This window comes from Dipodomys ordii, unplaced genomic scaffold, assembly GCF_000151885.1.
Source record: "Dipodomys ordii isolate 6190 unplaced genomic scaffold, Dord_2.0 Scaffold13, whole genome shotgun sequence".
NCBI lineage: Eukaryota > Metazoa > Chordata > Mammalia > Rodentia > Heteromyidae > Dipodomys > Dipodomys ordii.
Window position 1 is genome coordinate 24,453,063 of NW_012267229.1, and position 26,536 is coordinate 24,479,598.

Consider the following 26,536-nt stretch of genomic DNA (forward strand, 5'->3'; position numbering starts at 1 on the left):
TGTGAGCAACATGCCTACTTACCATCTGTGTGTGTGTGTGTGCGCGTGTGTACACACGCACAGGCAAGTGCATGCATCCATACATCCATGCATATGGATGCATGGTGCATACTTGCATCAGTCATGGGGCTTGAATTCAGAGTCTAGGCACTGTTCCCAAGCTCTTTTGCTCAAGGCTAGTGCTCTACAACTTGAGCCACAGCTCCACTTTCAGCTTTTTGGTAATTAATTGGAGATAAGAGTCACACAGAAGCTGGGTGCCGGTGGCTCACTTCTGTAATTGTAGCTATTCAGAAAGCTGAGATCTGAGGATTGCAGTTCGAAACCAGCTCGGACAGGAAAATCTGTGAGATTCTTATCTCTAATAAACTACTCAGAAAAGTCCAGAAATGGCACTGTGGCTGAAGTGGTAGAGCGCTAGCTTTGAGCAGAAGCAGCTCTAGCTCAGCACCCAGGCCTTGAGTTCAAGCCCCAGAACAGGCAAAAAAAAAAAACCATTTTTTTTTTTTTTAAAAAGAGTCTCACAGACTTTCCTGCCTGATCTAGCTTTCGACCACAATCCTCAGATCTCAGCTTCCTGAGCAGCTAGGATTACAGGTGTGAGCCATTAACACCTGGCACCATCCCTCCACCCCCCCTTTTTTTTTTAATCAAGATAACAGAGACAGAATCTGTATGGGCTAGTAATTGCAGTATAACCAGTTACCCCCCAGTGCTTTAATGGCTTCAAGCAACACACACTCAGACACCTCACAAGTCTGGGATTGGAGACTTAGCTGAATTTAGTCTTGAGCAAGAGCTTAGTGTCTGCCCAGGCTCTGATTCCCCTCAGCTGGGACAACTTGTGAGTCAGGTGGAGCAGGTTTAGTTCCTCACAGGCTGTTGATGTAAGGGCTAGTGCCTTGCACGAGTTGGCTTAATCACTCAATAAATTCTAGCTGTGTGGAGCCCACAGCTCACAAGCGGGCGGTGGCGTGAGCTGAGCGGATAGACAATGGGTAGGAGACCAGGAGGCCCTGAGCGAGGCCTGAGCCACCAGGGTCTATAACCCAGTCTTGACTACAGCACCTGCCACTCGGGCTGTGTGAAGAAGGGAGTCCCTATCTCCCATCCATGCGCGAGGAGGGGCTGACCCTGGGCATGAAAACTAGAGGCTCCAGTCCCTGGGAGCCATTTTCAAAGTGACCTCTGACACAGTCCAGCTAGAACGTTCCTTTGCTCCATTGAGAGTGACCAGGGAATAGGGATTCTGTAATCTGGATAGAAGGCGACAGCAGCAGGGTGCAACGACATCCTCAAGACTCAACTACAGCGATTGAAGCCGAAGCCATGACACAGCCCCTCCACCTGCTCCTGGCCTGAGGGCCGTGGGCTCCATGTCAGCCTTTACCATTAGCTAGGTTTGTTTTGTTTGGAGGGGGAAGATGGCTCGGCTTGCTCACCTGGATTTCTTGTGCTGTACCACTCAGTCCAGCTTGTTTTTTTTTTCTTTGCTAGTTAATTGGAGACAGAGTCTCACTGTTTTGGTTTTTTTTTTTTTTTTTGTCCAGGCTGATTTCAAACTGCGATCCTCCAGATCTCAGCCTCCTGAGTCGCTGGCGTGAAGATAGCAGGGTTTTTTCCCTCCTGGCTTCATCTTCTGTAGCTGGGAGGTAAACTCTCAAGAACCAGAAACTCTGCCCACCCCAAGGCGAGCTTAGGGTGAGTGTGCACATGTGTGTGTGCAGCACACTGGGAGCCCCAGCTTGCAGGAAAAACTGGGGTGCGGTGGGAGGGGAGCCGGCCCCCCCCCAGGGCGGAGGACCTGAGTGCAGCCAGCAGCAGCAGCGGCAGCAGTGGCAGCGGAGGTGGGGGGTGGGGCGGTCCGGGTTCGCTGCGTCCTGTCCCGCCTCCAGCTGGGCGACGTGGCAGTGCAGGCCGAGGGAGGGAGGCCCGGGCCGGCTAGGAAGTTCGTCCCCGCGGCCCCTCAACATGGGTAAGTTCCCTGAGCGCCGCGGCACAGCCCCAGATCCCTGCCCCACTCTCCTCTGGGGCCTCGGACCCGGGCTAGGGCTGGGCTGGGCCGGGACAAAGGGGGTGGGGGGGGAGCACATCCCAGGGTCCCGAGCCTGGGAAAGAAGGAAGTGGAGGCCCAGAGGCCCAGGAGACCATTGAGGACCAGACAGACAGACGCACGGGGACCAGGCCTGGCCATCAGCCGGGCACTTGTCTGTCTGTGGGGACTGGGATTGCCAGCTTGAACTTTGGTGAACATTCCCAAAGTAGATGCTCACTAAAACAAAGCCGTCATCCCTCCTCCCTGGAGATGCTGGAGAAAGAAGGATGTGAAGGCAAAGCTGTGAGCCTGGGCTAGAGGTTGCCCTGTGCAGATTCCCCAGCCAGGCTGGCTAGGCTAGGAGGCATGGGGAACAGGAGCCCTTGGAGCTGAGATTTGAGGGCAAAGCTTCCAGGTGGCAAACATGGCATGTGCAGAAATGAGCAAAGGCTGCTGGATAGCCCAGGGCACAGGAGAGGGCTGGAAAAGAGGGTGGAGTGCACAAGTTCAAATCCCTGCTCTGTGACATAGACGCTGTGTCAAATGCCTTTACCTCTCTGTGCCGCTGTGTGTAAAATGGTTCTGCTTGTGCCATTGAGTTAACATGGGGATAGGAGGGTCTCCCCAACAGAGACAGGGGACCCCCAACAACAGGTGTGCATACCCAGATGAGCTGGGACGCAGGAGGGATAGTCTGTGTGGGGGAGGTAGAGGACCAGTGGGTGGAGACCATGTTTGCAGGGTGGGGGTGAGGAGCTGCAGTCAGGGCCCTGAACCTGACCTCCCCCTCCCTGCCCACGGCACCAGGAGACTGTCTGTCTGTCTGTTACTGGGGTCCTGGGACTTTTCCTTCCTCCACATCTCTGTCCCCCGAGTCTTAGTTCTCTCTCATTCTCCACTGGTCTCTGAGTGGTCCCTGCTTTTATGCACACGGACCAGAGACTATTCCAGTCCTGAGTCTGCTCTTCTCCTCTCTAAAGATTTGATGGTAGTGTTACCTGGGTGGCCTTAGAACTGCGCAGGCTCAAAGCACCACCACACCTGTTACTATTCCTCCGTCGCTTTTAAAGAATAGGTGGCCCAGCAGAGTTGTGGGCAGTGACCTTGGGCCTTCCTCCAAGCCCAGGGAGCCGGCATGGGCTCCCTCCCTTTCAGCTCAGCAGGAGCCCAGGGACTGGCAGGTCACTCTGTGCTTTCCCTCCATGGCTGTCAGACTTTGCACTGGGACAGAGTGTCCGAGTGAAGCTATTGACTGGGACGAATTGTTTATTTTGGCTCCCGGTTGCAGGAGTTGCATCCCTCATCCTCCTCCGCGCTGTTGGTTCTGGGCTTGGGGTGAGGCCGGCAGGCACAGCGGCATGGGGGGAGGGGGAAGAGGCAGTTCACTGCATGGAGGACAGGAAGGGAGCAGAGGAGGAGGAGGCACCAGGCTTACACTTCGAAAGCAAACACTCCCTCCAGGGAGGTCCCACAGGAGGGAGGTCCCACGCTCTTAAAGTTTCCAGAACTTCCTGACATAGTGCCGCCCGCTGCATGTCAAGAACTATCCAAACCCTAACCACTGAGCCTCTGGCCCCACCTCAAACCAACGTCATGCTTCAAATGTGTCTCGTCATGCTCAGTGTGTCTCCAGAAATCACTACGGACTGCGCAGCTCTGACCCTGTTCAAAAGCCTGAATTCAAACTTCCCGAGACTCAGGCCCTATTAACCCTGAGGCTGCCCCCCCCCTTCCAGGAAAATGAACAATCAATGGCAGTTTGCTAGTAGCTCACACCCCATAATCCCAGCTACTCAGGAGGCTGCGATCTGAGGATGATGGTTTGAAGCCAGCCAGGGCCAGAAAGTCCATGAGACTCTGCTGTCCAAGGAACCACCAAAAAGCCAGAAGCGAAACTATGGCTCAAGTGGTAGAGCCCTAGCCTTGAGCAAAAGAAGAAAACAAAAAGTCAAGCAAGAGTTCCAGGCCCTGAGTTCCAGGCCCTGGACTGTCACAGCACAACCCAAATGGCATCAGCATACAATAGCCCAGAATAAACATCATGATTCCAAAAAGAAACCACAAGAGAATAAGGAGGAAGGAGCAGCCCAAAGCAAGCCCGCAGCCCAGCAGGGCTAACCGCAATCCTACAGCGCCTGTCCAGCATCCGGGACATGAGGTGTCAGGATGTGAGCTCTGAGGGGCTGGGGCAGCCCTGCCCTGTGACCCTGCTGGGTGCAGTCACGTGGCCTCTCTCAGGCTGCCTGGGCCTCTCCTTGGCAGGTAGTTCACGTTCCTGGCACCTCTAACTTCCTGAGGCCTCCAACTGCAACCCAGGCCTCACCCCGTGGGAGCTGCCTGGGAGGATCCTGGCCCTGACTTGCAGACCTGCCTTTGAAATCTCACCGGAAGCCTCCATGATGTTGCTCTTCCCTGTTTCAGGTTTGCAGAACTGGCATCACACAAGCGTCACCCATGTTTTCCAGGGGCTTCGGCATGGCCCTTTTGAGCCATCCCTGCAATGGCCTCTGAATGCCCAGACAGCTGAGAACCAGGAGACAAATCCTGGGCCAGCCTGGCCCACGGATGCCTCTCAAGGGAAAGTCTGTTAAATGAGTTTTGTGTGTTTAAGCCCCTGAGTCTGTGATGGGCCTCCTAACTCATGAAAGGCTCTCAAGGATCCTTCCTCTTGTCCCACTGCAAAGGGGTTTGGGATCTTTTTCATGGTCTTAATTTTTTTTCCAGTCCTGGGACTTGAACTCAGGGCCTGGGCACTGTCCCTGAGTTGCTTTTGCTCAAGGCTAGCACTCTACCACTTGAGCTACAGCGCCACTTCTGCCTTGTTCTGTGTATGTGGTACTGAGGAATTGAACTCACGGCTTCACGCATGCTAGGCAAGCACTCTACCACTTAGCCACATTCCCAGCCCTCATGGTCTTAATCTTTTAAGAACCCTGACCTACCTTCACTCCAGCTTCACGAGGGCTTTTCTGACCAAACTGCATGCGTGCTTTTCAAAGCAAAAGGTTCTTCCTGTCACCCTGGCTCTGCGCATAGCCAGCTATCAGCGTGCTGCAGCTGGAACTCCAGGCTCCCTGTGATTTCCTCTGCCGATTCATTCCTCTGTCACCCTTCAACTCAGGCTCCTACAAAGTCTCAGGGCATGGACAAAGTGTAGATGAGTCCTTTGCGTGATCATTACACAAGCAGGACAGGTGTTTCATTGTGAGATGTCATGCGCCCAGACTCCCCTGCCCACGTTTCTGTTGGTGGTAGTTGGTCTTTGGAGCTTCTGTCAGAATTGCCATCTTTATGATAGACAGAAAACAGTGTGGAAAAGGCTGTCATCTTCAAGTGCTCATGCTTTGCTACCTGCTTCCTCTGGCTGAGTCCCACCCCCTCAACTTTGCAGAAGCTTCCCAAATCATGCCAACTGCACAGGAGCCTTTGGGGAGGAGGGAGGGGGAGACATATATCTAAGCCATTACCGTTTCTATGTGGCCTGGAAGAACCAACCTTCCTTCCAAGAATCAGGAGCAGTGAGGACAGCAGGGCAACTCTAGATGAGAAACAGAGGCGTCTCCTCAGTGTGAGTTCATAATCCTAGCTCCTCAGGAGGCTGAGATCTGAGAATTGTGGTTCAAAGCCAGCCTGGGCAGGGAAGTCCATGAAACTCTTTATCTCCATTGAACCACCAAAAAAAAAAAAAAACCAGAAGTGGACTTGTGGCTCAAGTTGTAGAGTGCCAGCCTTAAGCTAAAAAGCTCAGGGACAGCACCCAGGCCTTGAGTTCAAGACCCAGGAGTGACACAATTTTTTTTTTTTTGTCCATCGTGGGGCTTGAACTCTCAGCTTGGGTGCTGTCCTTGGGCTCTTCAGCTGAAGGCAAGTGCTCTGTCACTTGAGCCACAGTGCCAATTCTGGGTTTTTAGTGGTTCATTGGAGATAAGAGTCTCATGGACTTTCCTGCCCAGGCTGGCTTTCAACTGCGATCCTCAGCTCTCAGCCTCCTGAGTAGATAGGATGACAGGTGTGAGGCACATTTTTTTTAAAGCATGAGTTTAAAATGAAGTCACCTGTACAATTTCATAGCCAATAAATATGGTATCCACCAGGCCCAGGGGGCCAACTGACTTCATAAGTAGACTAAGAAAGCTAGAACTTGAGACCCTTCTGTGGTCTCTGCGGTACTCAGGGTCCCTGTGGGGCCAGGCCCTGCCCCAGCCACCAACGCAGCTGCACACGTTTGTGTCACTGCAGAACATTTGGCACTGTTCCTCGGCGCTGCTCGAGGAAGACAGGAACTAGATGTGCAGCACTCACATCAGGGAAAATGGCTCAAGCACCAAAACCTTAATGGATTCACTAAAACTGAAATGTGGAGAAAAAGAGATACCTTATTTCTTTTTGTTTTCTCCTTTTGGTGCCAGTACTGAGACTTGAACTCAGGGCCCCAGGCTCTCAGCTTTTTTGTCAAGACTGGCACTTTACCACTTGAACCACAACTCTACTTCTGGTGGCTTTTGGGTGATGCATTGGAGAGAAGAGTCGCATGGACTTTCTTGAACCATGATCCTCAGATCTCCGCCTCCTGGAGTAGCTTTAGCAGGTGACCGGCGTGAGCTGCTCATGAGGACACGATTTCTCACCCGGAATGTGGGAGCAGCCAGCTCTTGTGCCGCCGGGCTTCCGTCTAAGCTGGCGTGCTCACGTGGCTGAGCAGGAGATGAGTGTGATGGGGTGCACAGATCCCCAGCAGAGACCCTGCTGAGCTGAGCTCCGCGTCCTGTTTGTTTTGCAGGCTGTCCCACGCGGGTGGTGCTGCTGTGCGTGTGCGTGTCTTTGCTGGGCGGCCTGACGTTCGGGTACGAGCTGGCGGTCATCTCGGGCGCCCTGCTGCCCCTCACGCTGGAGTGGGGACTGAGCTGCTGGGGACGGGAAGTGGTGGTGGGCAGCCTGCTCCTCGGGGCCTTCCTGGCCTCCCTGGCGGGGGGCTTCCTCATCGACGGCTGCGGCAGGAAGCAGGCTATCCTCGGGAGCAACGTGGTGCTGCTGGCGGGCAGCCTGGGCCTGGGCCTGGCTGGCTCCCTGGCCTGGCTCATCCTGGGCCGACTGGCGGTGGGCTTTGCCATCTCCGTGTCGTCCATGGCCTGCTGCATCTACGTGTCGGAGCTGGTGGGGCCGCGGCAGCGGGGTGTGCTGGTGGCCCTGTACGAAGCTGGCATCACCGGGGGCATCTTGTTGTCCTACGCCCTCAGCTACGCCCTGGCGGGGGCGCCCGGGGGCTGGAGACACATGTTCGGCTGGGCCCTGGTGCCGGCCGGCCTGCAATCCGTCAGCCTCCTCTTCCTCCCCGCGGGCACGGGGGACTCCACTGCCCTGGGGGACCTGGTCCCGCTGCGTGACGCCGAGCTCACCACGCCGGGCCTGCCACGGCCCCGGTATTCCTTCGCGGATCTCTTCAGAGCCAGGGACAATCTGCGCGGCCGGACGGCGCTGGGCTTGGGGCTGGTGCTTTGCCAGCAGCTCACGGGCCAGCCCAACGTGCTGAGCTACGCCGCCACCGTCTTCCGAGCTGTGGGCTTCCACGGGGGCTCTTCCGCCGTGCTGGCCTCCGTGGGGCTCGGCGTGGCCAAGGTGGCGGCCACCCTGGCCGCCATGGGCCTGGTGGAACGCGCGGGCCGCCGGGTCCTGCTGCTGGCTGGCTGCGCGCTCATGGCCCTGGCGGTCAGTGGCATAGGCCTGGTCAGCTTCGCGGTGCCCGTGGGCCTGGGCCCCAGCTGCCAGGCCGTGCCAAGTGCCACTCAGCAGGCAGCCCTCCCCGGAGGCGCCTCCCTCCCTCCCAATCTTGGAGCCAGTGGGGACCCAGGGCAGCTGATCCGGTCACCCACGGAGATGGCCACACCCCGTCCAGGAGCCAGAGGCGCCACCGCCTCCCCCGAGCCCCCCAGTCCTGCCGGGGAGCACCGCCTGCTGCGCTGGGCCGCGCTGGGCTGCATGCTGGCCTTTGTGAGCGCCTTCTCCTTGGGGTTTGGGCCAGGTAAGGGGGTTTTCCCGGCAGGTAGATCTGGAACCTTCTCCTTCACTTTGTGGGCAGTCTGAGGCCCTGTCGGTGCACAGGCACTGGAGGCACTGGAGGCACTGGAGGCGGGCGGCCTGGAGCTTCCGGGCCCCGGTGACTTCCAGGCTGGTTCAAAAGCCACGTCCTGACTGTAGTTGTCATTTAAGGATTTTGTTCTGGCAGCCCTGGGAGTCGAACTCAGAGCCTTGTGCTCGCCAGGCAGGCACTTTCCCAGTGGAGCCATTCCTTTTGGCTTTGGTTATTTTTTTCAGACTGGAGCGCCCTTATTTTTGCCCAAGATGATCTGGACCACTGTCTTCCTGTTTACTGTCCAGGAAGAGCTGGGATGAGACTTGTGTGACGTCACTCCCAGAGCTACTGGCTGGAATGAGATCTGGATAACTTTTGTTAGGATTAACCTTGAACTGTGATCCTCCTGATCTCTGCTCTCCGAGTACTGGGATTACAGGTGTAAGCCACCCTATCTGGTCTACATAAGTACTTTTTTTCTTTTTGGTTGGTTGTGGGTCTTGAACTCTGGGCCTGGTCGCTGTCCCTCAGCCCTTTAGCTCAAGGCGAGTGCTCTACCACTTGAGCTACAGTGCCACTTCCAGTTTTCTGGTGGTTTATTGGAGATAAGAGTCTCATGGACTTTCCTGCTCCGGCTGGCTTTGAACTGCAATCCTCAGATCTCAGCCTCCTGAATAGCTAGGATGACAGGCATGAGCCACTGGTGCCCGGCCTATATGTAATTAAAAAAAAAAAAAAAAGATTTAGCTCCAGACTTTAAGTTTCAGGCTTCATAAGTCAACCATGAGTTTACTTGAAAGGAATTTAATGAATGGAGTGAAAATCCAACACCTCATATTGTCCAAGACTATCCTAGTTATCAGCACTTAATACTGGCAAAAACAGAGACATTCTTGCCCTGAACTGACAGCTGCTTGGCTGGGGTGGGGGTGGGGGGACAGGGGGAGCGGCCTGCCTGGCCCAGGGTGCCTGGCCCCAGCTCCAGCCCAGGAGCCCTCCGACCTCCCGCTCTAGTGACCTGGCTGCTTCTCAGCGAGATCTACCCCGCGGAGATCCGAGGAAGGGCCTTTGCCTTCTGCAACAGCGTCAACTGGGCCACCAACCTCTTTGTCAGCCTCTCCTTCCTCCACCTGCTGGGTAAGTCCTCCACTCAGCTCTCTTCTAGATCCTAAGGGCAGGAAATCGGATACAGCCCAACCTGTGACCAGAAGGCGATGTTTGGTGTTAAATCAGGGCAGAGAGGAGATGGGTGGCTTCAATCAGCGTTGGTCCCAAGGCCCCAACACAACTGTCAGCCATCTCGCGTGCCCTCCCTGCTCCGCCTCCCTTTATCTCCTGGGTTTCAGTCTCCACAGACCTGCCCTGCAGTGTGCAGAGCCGGCTGCCAGCTGGCCTCGGTAGCACCTTTCCCATTGGCTCCAGCCCACTTCCTGGGACCAACCCTGATTGGTTCAACAAGATGACACGCCCATCCTCCAGCCAATCACTGGCTGTTCTAACTCCCAGGGCTCCTTCTACCTTAGAATCCTGCCCTGTCCTTACCACCTCCACATTGTCACAGAAGGGCAAACTCGGCCTTCCCCAGTCCAGCCAGGGGGGCAAGAGATGGGAGCCAGTCCTTCGGCCTCTCTGCCCAGTGTTGGGCCTGCTGCAGGGCCAAGAAACTGCTTGGAGATGCGACCCTGGCCAGTAGAAGAGAGAAAGGCGTCCAGATGTAACTTTCCTCCTCCACAGAGCCCCTTTCTTCCCGGCTTCCTCCCGTCCTCCTCTCCTGGGCCTCCCCTACAACCCCCCCCACACACACACACATCCCCAGCCCAGGACTGAGCCACAGACTGTGTCTTCTTGGGCCACAGCTCACACCCAGGCCAAGCTGGCTGGAGCTGGCTTTCCCCAGCAACAGTTCGGTGCTGGGGGTCTCCGCAGCCTCAGCCCTGGCTCTGGGCCGGGCTGTGTGGGGGCTGCGTGCTGTGCTGCCCGGCTCTGGTGACGGACCCCACGCTCCATCCAGGCCACGCCAGCTGACCCAGCCCCTGGCCCCTACTCGTGCCTTTCCCAGGTGCCCTTGGTGTGTCCTGGACCTTCCTGCTCTACGGGCTGACCGCTGCCCTCGGCCTGGCCTTCATCTACTTCTTCGTTCCTGAAACAAAAGGCCAGTCACTGGCAGAGATAGAGCAACAGCTCCAGAACCTTCGGTAGGAAGAGAACGGGGAGGGTGTGGGGAGGGGGTCACCTGACCTGGGGCAGGGGGCCGGCCAGCTCCCTGGCCTCCTCACCCTCTCTGCCTGATGCTCCTTGAGGAGCTTGTATTTAAGTAGAGGAGAATGCCCCAAATCAACACTTCAGCATGGTTCAGCTGGCGATAAGTAATTAGAAGACAGTGGGTCCTGGTGTATCTTGCTGGGGACAGAATTTGGGGACAGAAGAGGCAGGGGTGGATGGAGAGGAAGAAACGGAGGAGGCAGACGTTCAGTTAGTGAGAAGGAGGCTGCCCGAAGATGAGGGGAGAGGCGGCGAGGGAGGAGGGACAGCAAAGGCAAAGACCCTGAGGCAGGCCATAGCTCATACCTAGGGCAGGCGAGTATAAGGTTGATTCAGAGCAGACATTTCAGGGTGGCGGACCTCCAGAGAGAACAGTGGAGTTGGGGGTATGGTCACATTTACTGGGGTGCAGGTGGATTTGGGACATGTGTGTTCATGTCCAGGTGTGTCAGAAATTCTCCCTGAGTGGGGTGACATGTGGGGGTGTCTGTTGCCTTCATGGGTCTATTTCTGGGACCTTGACCAGCACCAAGCCCCAGCACTGTCAGCAGTAAACATGGCTGACTGTGGAATATCCTCCCTGAGCAACTGAGTAAGGAGAAGAAAGCTTCCCATTTCAGAACTGGGAGAGAGTTCTGGGCTGAGGAACAGCATGTGCAAAGGTCCTGGGGTAGAAACCAGGCAGGTGTTTTGAAGAGAGTGGGGCTGGGCCCCAGGGGACATCCCTGACCCCTCCCTGGGGAAGCCCCAGACTCACCGCCCTCCCATCCCTCTCCTCTCCGGCAGGTTCCCCCTGGGCTCTGGCCACGGGCAGAGCTCTGCCAGCATCCGGTACTGCCGTGTGGAGTTCTCCGAGGCTCCTGAGTGAGTCTGCCCTGCCTGGAAGGTTCTGGAAGATTGGTGTCTTCAGATCTCCCACTTCCTGCTTGTGATGCCCAGAGCCCAAGGTGCAGGTGGTGGGTTGGAAGCCCCCTGGCCCCACAGGAGGGCTTTTAATTTTCTGGGGAGAGCCAAATGAAAGTCGGAGAACCCCGGCGATCTCGCCCTGTGCCTCAGTTTCCCCCACAGTGCGTACATGTGTCTTCACGGCACCGTGGATTGTCTCTAGAGCACTGAGCCTGGGAGGAAGGGGTTCCTGGAGTCACCCCTAACTTTTGTGCCTGATTGTTCTAGATCAGAGGCAAACCTGCAGGCCTCCGGCAGGGGCGGGGCGGGGCGGGAGGTGCAGGGTGGGTGTGCTTCCTGGAGGAGGAGGCGGGGCAGCCACAGGCATGGACCTGAGCTTGAGACCGAGACCTGGAACCGGGGCTGGGAACTGGCACCTCCAGCCTCAGACCCACTGTCATCTGGGTCGTTGGCAGAGGAGGAGAGGCTCCCGGTGCCCAGCTGAGCCAGGAGGGGCAGCAGGAGGCAAACAGCAGGGCGGAGACCTGGCCTGGAGGCCCCACCAGCCCGACCTCAGCTACTCTGCAAGCAACTCTGCCCGGCCAAGCCTCGGTTTCCTCATCCACAGAACGCGGACAACAGAACCCTCAGAGGGCTGCTGGCGAGATTCATTGAGATACTGAGCGGGAAACCAATTTCAACACCGTGGAGGGCTGAGCAGCCATTGAATGAGAGGGTCCAGGGCTGAGTGTGTCAGTGCATACCTGTAATTCCAGTTACTCAGGGCGCAGAGATAGAGCCTTCCATTTGAGGATTGTCACAAAAAAAGAAAAGAAAGAAAGGGAGGAAGTAATGAAGGAATGAAAGAAAAGAAAAAGTTAGGGAGACCCTATCTCCAACAAGCTGAGCATGGCGGTCATACCTGTAAGCTCAGCTGCATAGGAGGTGGAGGTAGGATTTGAGGCTTGCCTGGCAAAAACTCTATGTAGGGGGGGGAGGGGGTGTGCCTCAAGCGGTGGAGTGCTTGTGACAAACTCCAGTACTGCCAAAACTAAAGAAGAAGGGGTCCACCGCACCTTTCTCCCCAGAAACGAATAGGATTTCCCATCCTCCCCACCCCCAGGCCGCCCAGCACCTGCCCTGACCCACGGCAGACTCAGTTTCCATATTTGTTCATTTTCCTTCCCAGCTCAAATACCGTCTGGTGCGTGGCCCAGGGGGGAGGTGGGGTTTTGGTGTGAGCACCAGAGCCGTCCTTTGGCGAGCATGCAGCCCCGGTGTTGGGGCGCTGGGGTCTCTGGGACAGAGAGCTCACACGCGTGTGCGGTGTCACACCTGCTCCCCCTGTGGGATTCTGCAGTGGATCTGCTGGCTTTGTGCTGCTCTTGGATCCTTACACAGAGCAGGTTCCCAAATGGGTGATTGGCCCGACTGACAGGTCAACACCTGACATGAAGTTAAACAGCGCAACCCAGGTCTTGACCACTTGGTCTTGTTTGACGCGGTGAATGGTGCTACGACAATCATCAGGGGCAACTTCGGGACATTTCACGCCCCAATTCCCCCTGTTTAATGTTATTTGTATCTCAAGAGCTCGGCTAGCTCAGACCTGCACGTTGCCATCTGGCCACCAGGGGGCAGAGTTGTCTCAACAACGCCTTTTGCCTGTTGGCTGCAGACTCCCCAATTCTCATTGCAGCGTTCAGTGACTGGCAGAGAAGATAACGGGGTCCCCAAAAGGGATGGGAAAGGACATTACCCCCACCCTCATTTAGATCTCTGTACTGTCACCCGTTCCTGTGAATTCTCTGACATCCTTGGGAATCCTCTTATTTTTGTAATAAAGGGATGAGCTCAGGAAAACAAAATCTTTAAACTACGTCTTATTTTTTACTTTAGGAAACACTGAAAATTCTAAAACATTAAGGTAAGAACCGCCTACATCCTACTTAGTAGAACTAACTCTATTTGGGTGTGTTCATTTTATTCCTTTGTCTGCCCTGAGAAATGAAGCCAATTAAAAAAAAAAACAATGAAGCCAGGGCCTATAATCCCAGTTTACTCAGGAGATCTGAAGATCCCAGTGTGAAGCCAGTCCAGGAAGGCAAGTCTGTGAGATTCTTATCTCCCACAAATAAGCAAAAAACCAGAAGTGGAACTGTGGTTCAAGTGGTAGAGCACCAATTAGCTTTGGGCAAAAAGGCCAAATTAGAGCACAAGGCCGTGAGCTCAAGCCCCAGTATATTCTCTCTCTCTCTCTCTCTCTCTCTCTCTCTCACACACACACACACACACACACACACACACGTAGGATCAGGATAAATACAGCAGTTTTTCCCTTTTAATTTTCTAGGCGTTGCACGTGAAGCCAAGCCGGGGAATACATTCCCTTGCTCTTGGCCATGAACAATGTCTGCAATTTCTCCCAGCGTCTGGCTCTCTCGTGCCTTCTGAGAGTGCAGAAAATTGAATTACCTGTGTCCCAGGACCACGTCCCACTTTTCCTGGCGAAGATGGAAGCTGAGCGTTTTTCCTTGATTGCTGTCTCTTTCTGGCTCTGGCACCGTGATGTGGCTAAGTTCTTCCAGGTGTGGGTAGGATGCCATCCTGCCTCCCCGCTGTGGTATCCGGGCGCTGTGGCTACTGAGCTAGGAGCCCGATTGTCCCTCTGGGGCCGTCTGTCATCAGCTGTCACGCCTGGCGGGGGAGGATTTGGCGCTGCACCCTGAGACCATGGCCTTCTGCCGAATCCCCTCTGCCCCCTGCGGCCCAGCGGGAGTTCTCACCGGGAAGGCCTCGCAGGACTGGACTGGACTTCACCAGCGTCCAGCCGTGAGCAGAAACGAAGCTTGCTCTCATCCCAGCTTTTCTGCCTCCGTTGGGAGTTCAGATGGAGGGACAGTTTCAATCTGCTATACCTACTAACCCCCGAGGGCTCAGGCCACCCAGGTCACCCCTCCCATCCCCAGGCAAGAAGACTTGCTCCTACCGGTCGCCAGTGGCTCACACCTGTCATCCTGGCTGAGATCTGAGGATCGTGGTTCGAAGCCAGCCCAGGAAAGTCCATGAACCGCCCTCTCTTCTGCTATCTGGCCTCCTGACCTCTAGTTTGGGGCCTTTTCTTCCCAGAGGGAGGCAGTAAGAACCTCCCCCCTCCAGCAGGACTCCATTCCTCTAGTAGGACCCCACCCCTCTAGGGGGAACCCCGAATCGGCCAGCACTCCTTGGGCCCTCCTGCAGTATCTCTACCCGCCGCTCGCTCAGTGTGGAAGCCTCTGCTTTTCCTAGCTGGCCCTGTTTTCTTGGGGGTCATCGGTGACCCCCCCTATGGGGGCCTCTTTACCAGGATCTTTTCACCACTTTTCCTTGTCCACAGTGGCACAGCTCTATGAGCCACTGTTTTTCTAGTTGGTTGGAGGTGCGTCCTTTGCCTTGCTTGATCCCGGAGGCCCAGACCACGGCCAGCGCAAGACCAGCCAGGGAGGGAGGCCTGGGGAGGGAGGCCTGGGGAGGGAGGCCCTGGGGCCAGAGCCCGCCAGGGTGACTTTCATGGGGGAGCCGACCCCCCCTGAGGGCTGAGCAGACTCATGAAGGGTCCAAAAGGAGGTGCCTGGGAGATGGGGACTCGCTTGGGGAGGAAGGGCAGCAGGTAGAGAGGGTACAGTTTTATGGGGGGGGACGCTTTCCACAAAGCATTTGAGGACTGGGGGCTGGAAGGGCAGGGATGTCCATTATATTCCCTAGTCACCCACTTCTGGGACTGGGAATTTCTGATGAGGAGGTCCCCACCCATCACCGCCCACCTTCTCATTCCTCACACCCTGCACCCCGCCCCCCAGGGCCCTCCAGAGCCTGGCAGATGAACTGCAGTTACAAGAAGTGAGCAGCAGAGGGCACAAGAGCTCCTTTGTAGCTGCTTTACCAGCCCAGGGATGCTGTGCGTGCACATGTATGTATATGTGCGTGCATGTGTATGTGTGCATGTGTGTGTCTGCCTCTGTGTGTGCACACACGTGTCCATGTGCATGTGTCTGCCTCTGCACGCGTGCGTGTGCATGTGCGCCTGCCTCTGTGTGTGTATGTGTGTGTGTGTGCATACGCTCATGTGTGTGCACTGGTATTAGGACTTGAAGTTAGGGCTGGATTCTGTTTCTTAGGCTTTTTCACTTGAGGCTGGTGCTCTACCACTTGAGCCACAACACTTCTGGCTTTTTGGTGCTTAATTGGGGCTGAGAGTCTCACAGTCTTTCCCACCCAGACTGGTTTTGAACAGTGATCCTCAGATCTCAGCCTCCGGCGTGTCTGGGATTACAGGCGTGAGCCACTGCACCCATTTAGAACTTTTTCATCTGCCAGGCGACTATCCCTGGTGGCCACCCAGGACAGCCGGGCATCTCTGGGGCATCAGTGGGGCGTCGGTGGGGTGGCCGTCTTCCTGCCTTGCCCCAGAAGGAACTGGGGACTCTGGGCTCTGGGGGCTCACACCCTGAACATCATGCTGCTGTCTGCCTGCCCCCCCCAGACCAAGACCAGGAGGTCAGCCAAGGTCGGGCTGGGGTGTCATCACACAGCAGCGCCGATGGGGCCACACACAGGAAGTGGGTGCAGAAGGGTGAGGGTCTGGTGAGGCAGGAGCACCCAGCCCATGTGAGGAGCACGGACAGCACCGCAGGAAGGGGGCAAGGCGAGGCCTGTTTGGGGGAGACCCCCGAGGGTGGGTGGGGACGGAACGGGGGTGTGGGGAAAGGCGGGGTCCCAGGGCCTCCTAAATGGCAGAAGGTGACACCAGGGCTGCGCCCAGCCTGGAGCCCAGCGCCCAGCAGCCGGGGAGGAGGAGCTGGGGAGGAGCCGGGGAGGATGGGGAGCTCAGCTGCCTTGTGGCGGGTAGGAACCCCAGCATTTCTGATTACAACTGGTTATGATCCTCCATTCTCTCCCTCAGACTGCAGAGGTAATCACAGTCATTGTAGAGAGCCCTGTTCATCCCAGACCAGGCAGAGAGTGGACCAGCAACCTCCCAAACCCCCGACCCATGGATCCCACCATCTCAATATGTGCAGATGAACACCTACTGTGTGCCGGTGAGCACTTACTACGTGCCAGCGCATACTTGCTGTGTGCTGCAAGCACCTCATAGGTGCTAGGAATGTGGCAGATTCCAGCACAGCCATGTATGGTAGGACATTGTCATGTGGGGGCCCGGAGGTGGGCTCAGGACATTGTCACGTGGGGGCCCGGAGCTAGGCTCAGGGACGGCGTCACTGACGGCGGCCATGGGTAGCTTGTTCTGTTGTGTCCCCATCCAAACCCTGAGCGGCCCTGGGGCACTGGGGCCAGAGCAGGCCTGGGGATCGGGCGTGGGGTGACTGGAAGCAGGGGAGCCTGGGCTGAGTGAGGCCTGGGGCCAGATGGGGTTGTGGAAACAGATCCCCGGGAACTGCGAGGCTCGGCGCTCTATCACCAGCTTGCATTGTGGCTGTCATGTGATATTTGCATATCGGGAATATGAAGCTGAAGGTGGTGTGTGCTCAGAAGTTCCTCCGCATGTGAGAGTCACTGGGCAGAGGGAGGCCGGGAATGTGTGAGGATCGCCAGGTGGAGGCCAGGCATGGGAGGATCACTCGGCGGAGGCTGGGTGTGGGAGGATCACCTGGTTCTCACAGGGGAGCTGGTGCGGGCTTTCCCACGCTGCAGCCTCTCAGAGGAAACAGCCTGAGTGGGCCCGCATTGAACACCTGCGTTACCTGGACCCGTGATGATGCTCATGGGCGCTCTACCCTGATATTTTCCACCCCTTCCATTTCTTTTCTCAGTTACTTTGGTGGGATTGGGGTTTGAATTCGACCATTGGACTCTTTATTTGGTTTTAAACTGCTGGTCACAAGCCAAGCCAGGCATGGTAGTACATACCTGTCATCCCAGCTACTCGAGGAGGCTGAGGCAAGGAGGATTGTGGTTCAAAGCCAGCCCGGGAAAAGTTAATGAGACCCTACCTGGAAATCACACTAAAAGCAAAAGGACCAGGGGTGGGGCTTGCGTGGTAGAGCTGGAGGCCCCGTGCCTAATGGCCACCACAAATGACCCCAACACACACTCACAACCTTGGACTTGGACCCATGATCCACTTCTAATGGCTCCTGGGGACGAAATCCAATTCCTGTTTTCCTGTGTCGGTCCCCCTGCCAACTGCTGCTGGGAGGCTGGGGTGAACAGGTGCATTGTGGTCCTGGGTCTATGCAAATGAGCAGAGACACCGTGTACACAGTACATTCCGTGCCGCAGCTGCACCAGCTGTGGAGAATGCAGAGGAGCAAGCAACAACGGGAGCGAGCCCAGCTTCCCAGAGGCTGAGTGTGTGTGTGTGCCTGTCTGTGTGTGTGCATGTGTGCACACACTGGGAAACAGAACCCAGGCCTGGAACTCACAGGTGCTGCATAAACACCATTGAGACACAAGGGATTTGACTTCACCAGACAGGTGCAGTCTGGGAGGGCTTTGGGAGGAAGCACGTTAGGCAAGATGGAGCTGCCAGTACAAAGGTCCTGGGGCAAGTGACTGCGTGGACCCAGTGAGGTACAGAATGAGGGATCTGGTTGCTGGCTCTCCGGCCCTTCTCCCCATCCCTGGCTCGAGTCTAGCCAAATTTAGAAGGATTGAGGAGCTGGTGCAGGTAGAAACCTTTTGTTGTATGTTAGGATCCAATTCAGTATTAGCAATCTCCTTTAAAAATCATCATTTCTTGCCAGGCACCAGTGGCTCACGCCTGTCATCCCAGATACTCAGAAGGCTGAGATCTGAGGATCGAGGTTTAAAGCCAGCCTGGGCAGGAAAGTTTGTGAGACTCTTTATCTCCAATAAACCACCAGAAAACTGGAATGGTGCTGTGGCTCAAGCGGTAGAGCGCTCACCTTGAGCTGAAGAACTGAGGGACAGCGCCCAGGCCCAGAGTTCAAGCCCACAACCGACCAAAAAAAAGAAAAGAAAATCATTTCCATCAGACAGAGGCCAGGATGCCGGTGACGCCAACTGACCCACAGGAGGAAATCTTATCCAAAATCCTTTTGTTTGCTATTAAGGGCTCCAGAGCGCATGCATCTCCCTGCTGGGGCCATGGACAGGGGCAGAGCAGGAGGGCTGGGCTGTTCATCACTTCTGTTCCTGCTCCTCTTCCTCACTGCAGGTGAGGTGGATGGACAGACGGCTCCTGTCTGCACCTCCCACTGGATTGCCTGCTGCCACCCAGGTGCCCCCACCAAAGGCCGACGGTGGGCGTGGCTTGCTTGTGGTGGGCGTGGTTTGGTGGTGGTGGGTGTGGTCTGCCGGTAGTCGGTGTAGCTTTCCTGTGATGGGCGTGGTTTTGTGATGGGCGTGGTTTTCGTGATGGGCGTGGTTTGCCGGTGCTAGGCGTGGTTTTCGGGCGCTGGGCGTGGCCTGTCAGTGGTGGGCGTGGCCTGTCAGTGGTGGGCGTGGCCTGCCGGTGGTTCCCTATGTCCAGGGTGTCGGGTGTGGGCAGGAGTTAGGGGGAAGCAGGCGCTGCCCGCACCTCCACGTCCCGCTTTTTGGGGATGAGTCTCCCAGACGTTCCTGCCCAGGCTGGCTGCTATCCCAGCCTCAGATCTCAGCCTCCTGAGTAGCACTGCCTGGCTTAGGAGCCCCTGGAGAAAGCCACCCATCTCTAAGCAGGGCGGCGTGTGCCTCCGAGAGGCTGGCGGGGTGACGCAGGGCCGCCGTCCGGCCAGGTGGCGCCCTCGGGGCGCAGGGGGTTCTGGGAGCTGACCTGGATGCTGTGCAACCTTGTCAGTGGACCCTGTGCAGATGTGAGGGGAAAGAAAGTTCTGGAATGAGGGCCATTAGCCCTTTCCTCCTCCCTCCTCCTCCCCTAAGCTCAGCTCTGAGTTTGGGTGCCTTCTCCCCAGGAGTTTGGAGATGCAAATTCATCTTGTCACCAGGACTCACCAGGCTGCCCCCCCCACTTAATCAGGCCCCCCCATCCCATTAAGTAATTTGGGGCCGCTCCTAGGGAAGGTTTTCTTCCTACCCAGATCTCAGGCTGCTTCATTTAGGCCTGGTGTTTAGGCGGAATGTAATTAACACATTCCAGACCTGCTTTCCCCTGAAATCCAATCAATTGTAACTCGTTTTCCAATCACGCCGCGCGCTCTAATTGTGGGCCTGGGCAGCCTTTAAGTGAATTACCGCCTCGCTCCTCTGGAAATGGGGCTCTTTACGCCCGCGTCTCTCCCCATTACTGATGAGCCTGCCCCAGCTAATGGAATCAGGCAAACACAAAACAGATTTACCGTTCTTAATAAGGGAGAGAGATAATGAAGGAAAATTAAAATGGAAGTTGGGACGCAGAGTGGGGCTCAGAAACAAGTGCTCTGACTCCCCCGCCCCCCAGCCTGTCAGCAACTCCAGATTCTTCCAGACACCTCGGATGGTGGTAAGTACCTGGAACACCCTGGGGTTTGGCTGTGGACACCATGCCCCCGGCACCCCTGTTCTCCTGATTGTCAGCCACATGTGAGTCCTGACCAACCAGCCACCAGGTTCTGGACATGACATTCACCGGGTCGCCCAGAGCTGCTCCTGTCACGGGTGTCAAGGCCACCACCGCAGCCCTGTCACAGAGAGCCAGGCCAGCAGCGTGGGCCCGTCACTCCAGCCTCGAACCCTCCACTGTGTTCATTCAGTGTGCGGGCCTGCGTGGGGGGCCGCTGTGCAGGGTGGGCTGGTCAGCACCATCTCTGGTCTCTACCCACTCCCCCCCCTCAGGGCTCACAGCTGCATTGTCTCCCCACATCTTTGCCTGATGCCCTCTGGGGTGCTGGGGAGAGAGGGGTTGCTGTCATCGAGTTCCTGGATGGCCGCTCTAGATGAGGAATTTGAGCTGCCTGATGAAACCCCACGTTCCCCCTTCCATCCCCTCCTCCTTGCGTGACCCAGCCCCCTCCATTGGCCTGGGCGTCCTGATCTTGCCAATGGCTGGAATGAATCGGAATCCAGCTTGGCTGAGGGGTGGGAGACCTTGGCCGGCTGAGCAGTGGGCCAGGCAGGAAGGGCAGAGAGATTCAGGCCTGCAGCAGCAGGAGGGGGCACAGGCGGGGCGGGGCGGGGCGGGCAGGGAGGCCAGGTGCAGACAGTGGGAGCCAGGCCAGCCGGATGTGCCTCCCCTCCCTCTCCTCCAGCCCCAGCCTCAGCCCGCAGCCTCTCTTCCCACATTCCTGCTACACTGCACTTTCCCAACTTTGTCCGATACTTACAATACGTGCTAGTGCTCACAGTTAATACGGGAACGATGGAAATGGACTAGGTTTGGTAGCACCTGTCTGTAATGTTACTACTTGGGAAATGGAGGCGGAAGAGGGAGAGTTTGAGGCCAGCCTGGGTTATGTAGTGAGACCCAAACCAAAAAAAGAAGAGGTAGAGGGAGGAGGGAAGGAAGGAGGGAGGGAAGGAGGAAAAGAGGGAAGGAAGGAAGGGGGAAGGAAGGAGGAAGGGAAGGAAGGAGGGAAGGAGGGAAGGAAGGAGGGAGGGAAGGAGAGAGGGAAGGAAGGAGGGAAGGAAGGAGGGAAGGAAGGAAACGTTGGGGAAGGAGATCAGGAGGGAAGGAGAAGGGAGGGGAGGGGAGGGGAAGGAGGGGAGGGAGAGGAGGGGTAAGAAATAGGCCTGCTCTGGCCAAGCCCTCCATGGTTGTTCTTCTTGCCACCCTCTCTGGATCTGGGTGTTCTTACCTGCTAGGTGTCAGAGAGGAAGAAGGATGGGGAAGCAGAAGGACTGGGCGAGGAGCACCTTCCAACGGGTGAGCTGTGATCTATGCCAGGCACGAGCCTCAGCCCCCCATGGGGTTCGACTTAGTGTCCACCCTAACCTCTTGTCTGCATTTCACAGACAGAGAGGTCAAGCTACCCGCCCAGGCTGCACAGCACGTTTGTGAATTGAGCTGTGGTTCATACCTGGACAGCCTGACTCCAGAGCCTGTGTCCTGGTGAGCTGTCACTCAGACCTAAGGGCCGATGGTCCCCAGGGGAACCCAGGCCCTGGCCTGGGGTCTTGTCACCTCACCGCAGGTCTTGTGCCCCAAACCTGGCGGGAGTGATTTGTCCTGAAGAGACCATCTATGCATCTCGTTCAGTGAGGGACAGTGCTGGTAAGAGTTCCCACATTCCAGGACATTGCCCACAGCGGACCCCAGGATATTTGCACAGGCCTTGTACGGGAGCCCCAAGATGGATTGGGTTTGGCTTCTGAGCAGTTACCAACATGACATGTGGCTCCAAGACCTGAGAAAACACAGAAGAAAAACAAACCAAAGCCAGAACTACCTGTGTGTGTGGCCCAAGAATGCAGCCGATCCTTGGCAGCCAGAGCTGGCACAAAGTAGGCGCTCGGAAAACATGTTCTCCTTCCCTTCCTCCTCTGGGCCCTCCCCTGTGGGCCAGGGGCCTGTGGGGAACTCCTTGTGCTGTCCTCTAAGTGTCCCCGACCCCCACCTGCCATACACTTTCCCATTAGGAGCTCAGCTTCCCATCACCCCTGTGGCCAGTGCCTTGCTGTGTGACCTTTGGCAGCTGGCTGGACCTCTCTGAGCCTCTTCTTCCTGACAGATTGTACAGGGTCTGCCATCTCCTCTCCAGCTCTGAAATGCTAGGAATCTCCACTCCGGTCCTTTGTCCTTCCCTCCTCCTGTCTGTACCTGCCACGGCCCTGTGTACACAGCTCCTGTTTAGAGCATGCTTTTCCCCCCTGCCATGAAGCCAGGACAACCGTCTCGGCTGCCGTCTGCTCCACAAGCTAAATATTTACGGAGGATCTAAGGTTTCTATCCAGCCGCCGTAGGCCAGAGCATTCTCTTCCGTCTGCATACCGCCCTTCTCTGTTCAGCTTTTGTCAGGCGCTTCCCAGGATCCTCTGGGCTTCAGGCCCTGCATCTAACACAAGTGATAAGATCTTGTATGCTACCAGTCACTCCTGGTCACGCCAATGGCATTGTGTAGGGATTCTCAAAGCACGTTCACGCACATGCACACACGCTGTATCTCACAGACACCTCCACTTAGATTTTGGGGGCCCATTCCAGAGAGAAGTTCCAATCCCCCTGCTCCAGGACCGGCAAGCCAGCCTGTGGGGGCCCCCTCCGAGCCTCCAGGCCGGCCCACCCCCCTCCAGCTCACTGTGGGGGGGCCCAGGACAAGGATGTGAACAGAGCCCCACATCCCCGCTGTGTAACATGAAAGAGCAGAAGCGTGGCTTCTCCCCTCCCACCTCACCCGCACACCTGGACGGCCAGGCTCAGATTTAGAGGTCTTGGATTCCACGGCATTTCCTGCCGGAATGTGCTGGAAGCTGTACCACGCATGGCCCTTGCAGCTTCATGAGCCAATAAATCCTTCTCTGCCGGTTGGCTTCGGTTTCTGTGGCTTGTGACCGGAAGAGTTCAGGAAGGCAGCGCCCAGGCGGGGGGAGCAGGGTCACCATCTCCCTGTGAACAGGGTCCACTGGGGACCCGCAGTGACCCAGGGACCCAAGGCTTAGATGAAGGGATACGAGACAAAGTCCACTCAAAGAAAGCCCAGCCTGTCCCGCACGGGGTGCCCACACCACGCCATCTGAGAAATGGGCTCTCCACTGAGCATGGGGGTCTTTTTTATTGTTACTATCAAAGATGATATACAGAGGAGTTGCCATTTCATAAATCAAATAATGCATGCATTTCTGTTTGGTTTTTTTTCTACTCCTGGTCCTGGGGCTTGAACTCACGGCCTAGGTGCCTTCCCTGAGCCTCTTTGTGCTACCACTTGAGCCATAGCGCCTCCTCCGGCCTTTTTCTGAGTAGTTTATTGGTGATAAGAGCCTCACAGACGTTCCTGCCCAAGCTGGCTTTGAACCGCAATCCTCAGATTTCAGCCTCCTGAGCAGCTAGGATTACAGGCATGAGCCACCAGCGCCGGGCTTTCTTTTTGCTTCTTTTGTTTAGTTTTTAGCAGCACTGGAGTTTGAACTCAGGATCTTGTACTTGCTAGGCAAAGGCTCTACTACTTGAGCCACATCCCAATCCTTTTGCTTGTTTTTCACATAGGGTCTCAAGTTTATGACCCAGGTTGGCCTTGAACAGTGATCCTCTTACCTCTGCCTTTGGAGGTAGCTAGATTACAGAGCTGTACTGCCACTCCTGGCCCTCCTTGTTTGCTCTAGCAAATAAAGTTTTATTGGTGTGCCACCATGTTTGGTCCTCACATTTGTTTTTGTGAATACAACTTTGTTGAGGCTTGGCACTGGTGGCTCATGCCGGTCATCCTAGCCACTCAAGAGGCTGAGATCTGAAGATTGCAGTTCAAAGCCAGCCTGGGCAGGAATGACTGAGACTCTCATTTCCAATTAAACACTCAGAAAGAGCCAGAAGGAGCGCTATGGCTCAAGTGGTAGAGCGCTAGCCTTGAGCACAGACAGGCTCAGGGACAGGCCCCAGGCCAAGCCCCAGGCCCTGCAAACAACAACAACAAAACTTTATTAAAACACAACAGCGTTCATTTGTTTATGGCTTGCTTCTTGCCTTTGTGAAGCAGTGGCTGTTAGAGTGGATGCAGCTGAGACCCAACAACCTGCAAAAGATCCCTGCTCTTTGCAGCTTTGCAGCACAAGCAGGCCAGCACGCAGCATTGCGCTTCCCATCGAGAGTCGGAGATGGGACCCAAGCTCAGAACAGCACAGGTGGGCAGAGACTATGACTCAGGATGACTCAGCATCCTTCAGGGCAAGTTCATCTGAGTCCCCATTTGGGGGGAGTAAAGAAATCTTAATTTTTTATTAATTATTATTTGTGTATTTATTCTCCATCATGGGGCTTGAACTCTGGGCCTGGGCACTGTCCCTCAGCTCTTCAGCTCAAGGCGAACGTTCTACCACTTGAGCCACAGCGCCACTTCTGGTTTTCTGGTGGTTCATTGAAGATAAGAGTCTCACGGCCATTCCTGCCCGGGCTGGCTTTGAACCGCGATCCTCAGATCTCAGCCTCCTGAGTAGCTAGCATGACAAGCGTGAGCCACCGACACCTGGCTTGAACCCTTAATTTCACCAGATGGCAGCTCCCCACTTTCCACAAGCGATTCTAAGCGTGGAGGCTGGTGTGGTGTGAAGGTCTGGGCGTGCTGGTGGGATGGTGGAGGGCGGGCTGCCGGACTTGGGTGTGGGATGGTGGAGGGCGGGCTGCCGGACTTGGGTGTGGGATGGTGGAGGGCGGGCTGCCGGACTTGGGTCCTTGGCCACTGTCCTTGCTGAGGCTGTTATGGGATGATCACCCGGGCTCCTGTCCTCAGGGCAGCTGCAGACCCAGGGCCTCTGTCCTGGCTTGTAGACAATTTCCACCATGCCTGTCTGTGCTGGGAGGGCCAGGGCCTCTCAGTGAGGTGCCGCCGCTCAGCTGCGTGCCGCACACCTGCGCACAGCCGCCCATCCTCCGCACCCACCTGCTTCTGCCTGACTCCTCTGTGATCCAGACTCCAGGCCTCTGTTCCCGAGTCTCAGGATCAGCAAGAAGCAGTCTGCTTACTCTGTCCCGGTGCTGTGTCCCCACCGGGGCCATCCTCATCCTCCCTGCTCGTTCTGGCCCCAATCTCTCCTCCTCGACAGCCAGGACAACCTTCTAAAACCACAGACCAGCCACGTCACTCCTCGCTCTCCTGCCCTCTGTGGCTGCGGCCACAGTTGTGTCCAAGGTCTTCCCACTCATCCTGCGGGGCGGGGCGGGGCTGCGGGGGAGACACCTGACCCCATGTGCATGTGTGTACACACGTGTGCCACTGTGCCTTCCACGGCCACCAATCAAGCAGAGTGGAGTGGGGATAGAGACTTGGAGCTGACACATGTGCAAATCATTCATCTGGTGGTGTGCCATGTCTAGAAGCTTCTGCCGTCCCCACAGACCCCTGAGTCAGGGAGTGAGCTCTGTGGCAGGTCTCTGGCCCTGAGGGCAGTGGTCTCCACTTAAGGGCCTTTATTGGAAAATAAACACGGTTAATGTGGGAGGAACGCATCCCGGGGTCCAAGCGTGGCGTCCGTGCGGGCTGATGACTCGCTAACGGCCTCCAGATGCGCATCTCTGCACCCAGTGACCTGGAGCAGACTGGGGAGGGGCGCGGGGCAGTGTGCAGCTGCCTCGACTTCTCCATGTGAGAGTCTGGGGGCCTCACTCTACCCTGCGCAGGCTCAACAGACCCCCACCCCAACCACAGACCCCCCCCAACCAACCCCATCCCCACCCTTGCTGGCCTCTGAGCTGTTATCCGATCAAAGCCTATGCTAGTGTTGGGGTGTCTCACCAGGCTGCATGTCCACATGTCTGGCAAAGCAATCAGCATTTCATGGGGGGCTGCGGGGATCCTGGGAGGTGGAGGAGGATCTCAGGACAGAAGAACCTTCGGCGAAGTACCAGGAAGAGCAGGCTGGGCTTGGAGAGACCCGACTTTGTGGGAAGAGAGTGTGCATGCACAGCCTGTAATCCCAGCCCTCCAATATGGGCCAAGGCAGGAAGAGCATGGGTTCAAGGGCAGCCCGGGCTATGTGGTGAGATCTGGTCTCAAAATAAGATAGAATAGGGGCTGGGAATGTGGCTTAGTGGTAGAGTGCTTGCCTAGCATGCGTAAGGCTCTGGGTTTGGTTCCTCAGTCCCACATACACAAAATAATAAATAAAAGTATAAGATAAATAGAAGTTACATATACTTTAAAAAATAAAATGGAATAAAACTTTAAAAGTTCTTTTTGGGTGGGGGGCGTGGTTTGCTGTTCACCTCTGCGACCTCATTTTTAAATACCCACGCAGTCTGGTTCCATCCCCACTAGGTAAGCGCAGCCCGGCTCCAGGCTCTGTCTCCACCATTGGTTCCCAGACCAGAGCCCGGCCCAGGCCCTTTTCACATCTCCCCATACCTGCTTGGCTGCAGTACCGGGAATGGCCACCAGGGAGGGTCCCCTGACAATGATGATGGCAGAAACCTGAAAACTGCACTGGAGCTGGTTGTTGGGCAGCGTTACTCCATCCAGAGGAGCGACCCAGGGCCACAGACAGGAGCCAGGGCTGGCAGGCCAGGGCCGAGAACCTCTCTCCAGCCTTTCCAGTGGGAATTGAACCCTAGGCCCACATGAGATGGGATTTCCAGCCGTCACAGCTGTGAGCCAACACATTTCAGTCATTTCGTGTCACCCACTCTGGTGATGGGTCACGGCATCCCCAGGGGACAGAATCAGACGCCAGTGGTGTGGCGCTGTGCAAGCCCCCAGCCCTGC

The 26,536-nt window shown here is 56.3% G+C and overlaps 1 protein-coding gene across 2 annotated transcripts; it reads left to right on the plus strand.

The window, feature by feature from the left end:
- The first annotated feature begins 1,929 nt into the window (after positions 1 to 1,929).
- Slc2a10 (solute carrier family 2 (facilitated glucose transporter), member 10) lies at positions 1,930 to 12,238 on the plus strand. 2 transcript variants are annotated; one of them, XR_001174818.1, is made up of 6 exons: positions 1,930 to 1,975; positions 6,816 to 8,054; positions 9,120 to 9,242; positions 10,165 to 10,300; positions 11,154 to 11,314; positions 11,729 to 11,806. XR_001174818.1 is itself a non-coding variant. In XM_013010613.1 (6 exons), the coding sequence occupies exons 1-6, from the start codon at positions 1,972 to 1,974 to the stop codon at positions 11,925 to 11,927; spliced, it is 1,779 nt and encodes a 592-aa protein (XP_012866067.1). In that variant the 5' UTR covers positions 1,930 to 1,971; the 3' UTR covers positions 11,928 to 12,238. The 2 variants fall into 2 exon arrangements, 1 of the variants encoding a protein (XP_012866067.1); XM_013010613.1 differs by having other exon boundaries at positions 11,154 to 11,231; positions 11,729 to 12,238.
- Positions 12,239 to 26,536: the final 14,298 nt, after the last annotated feature.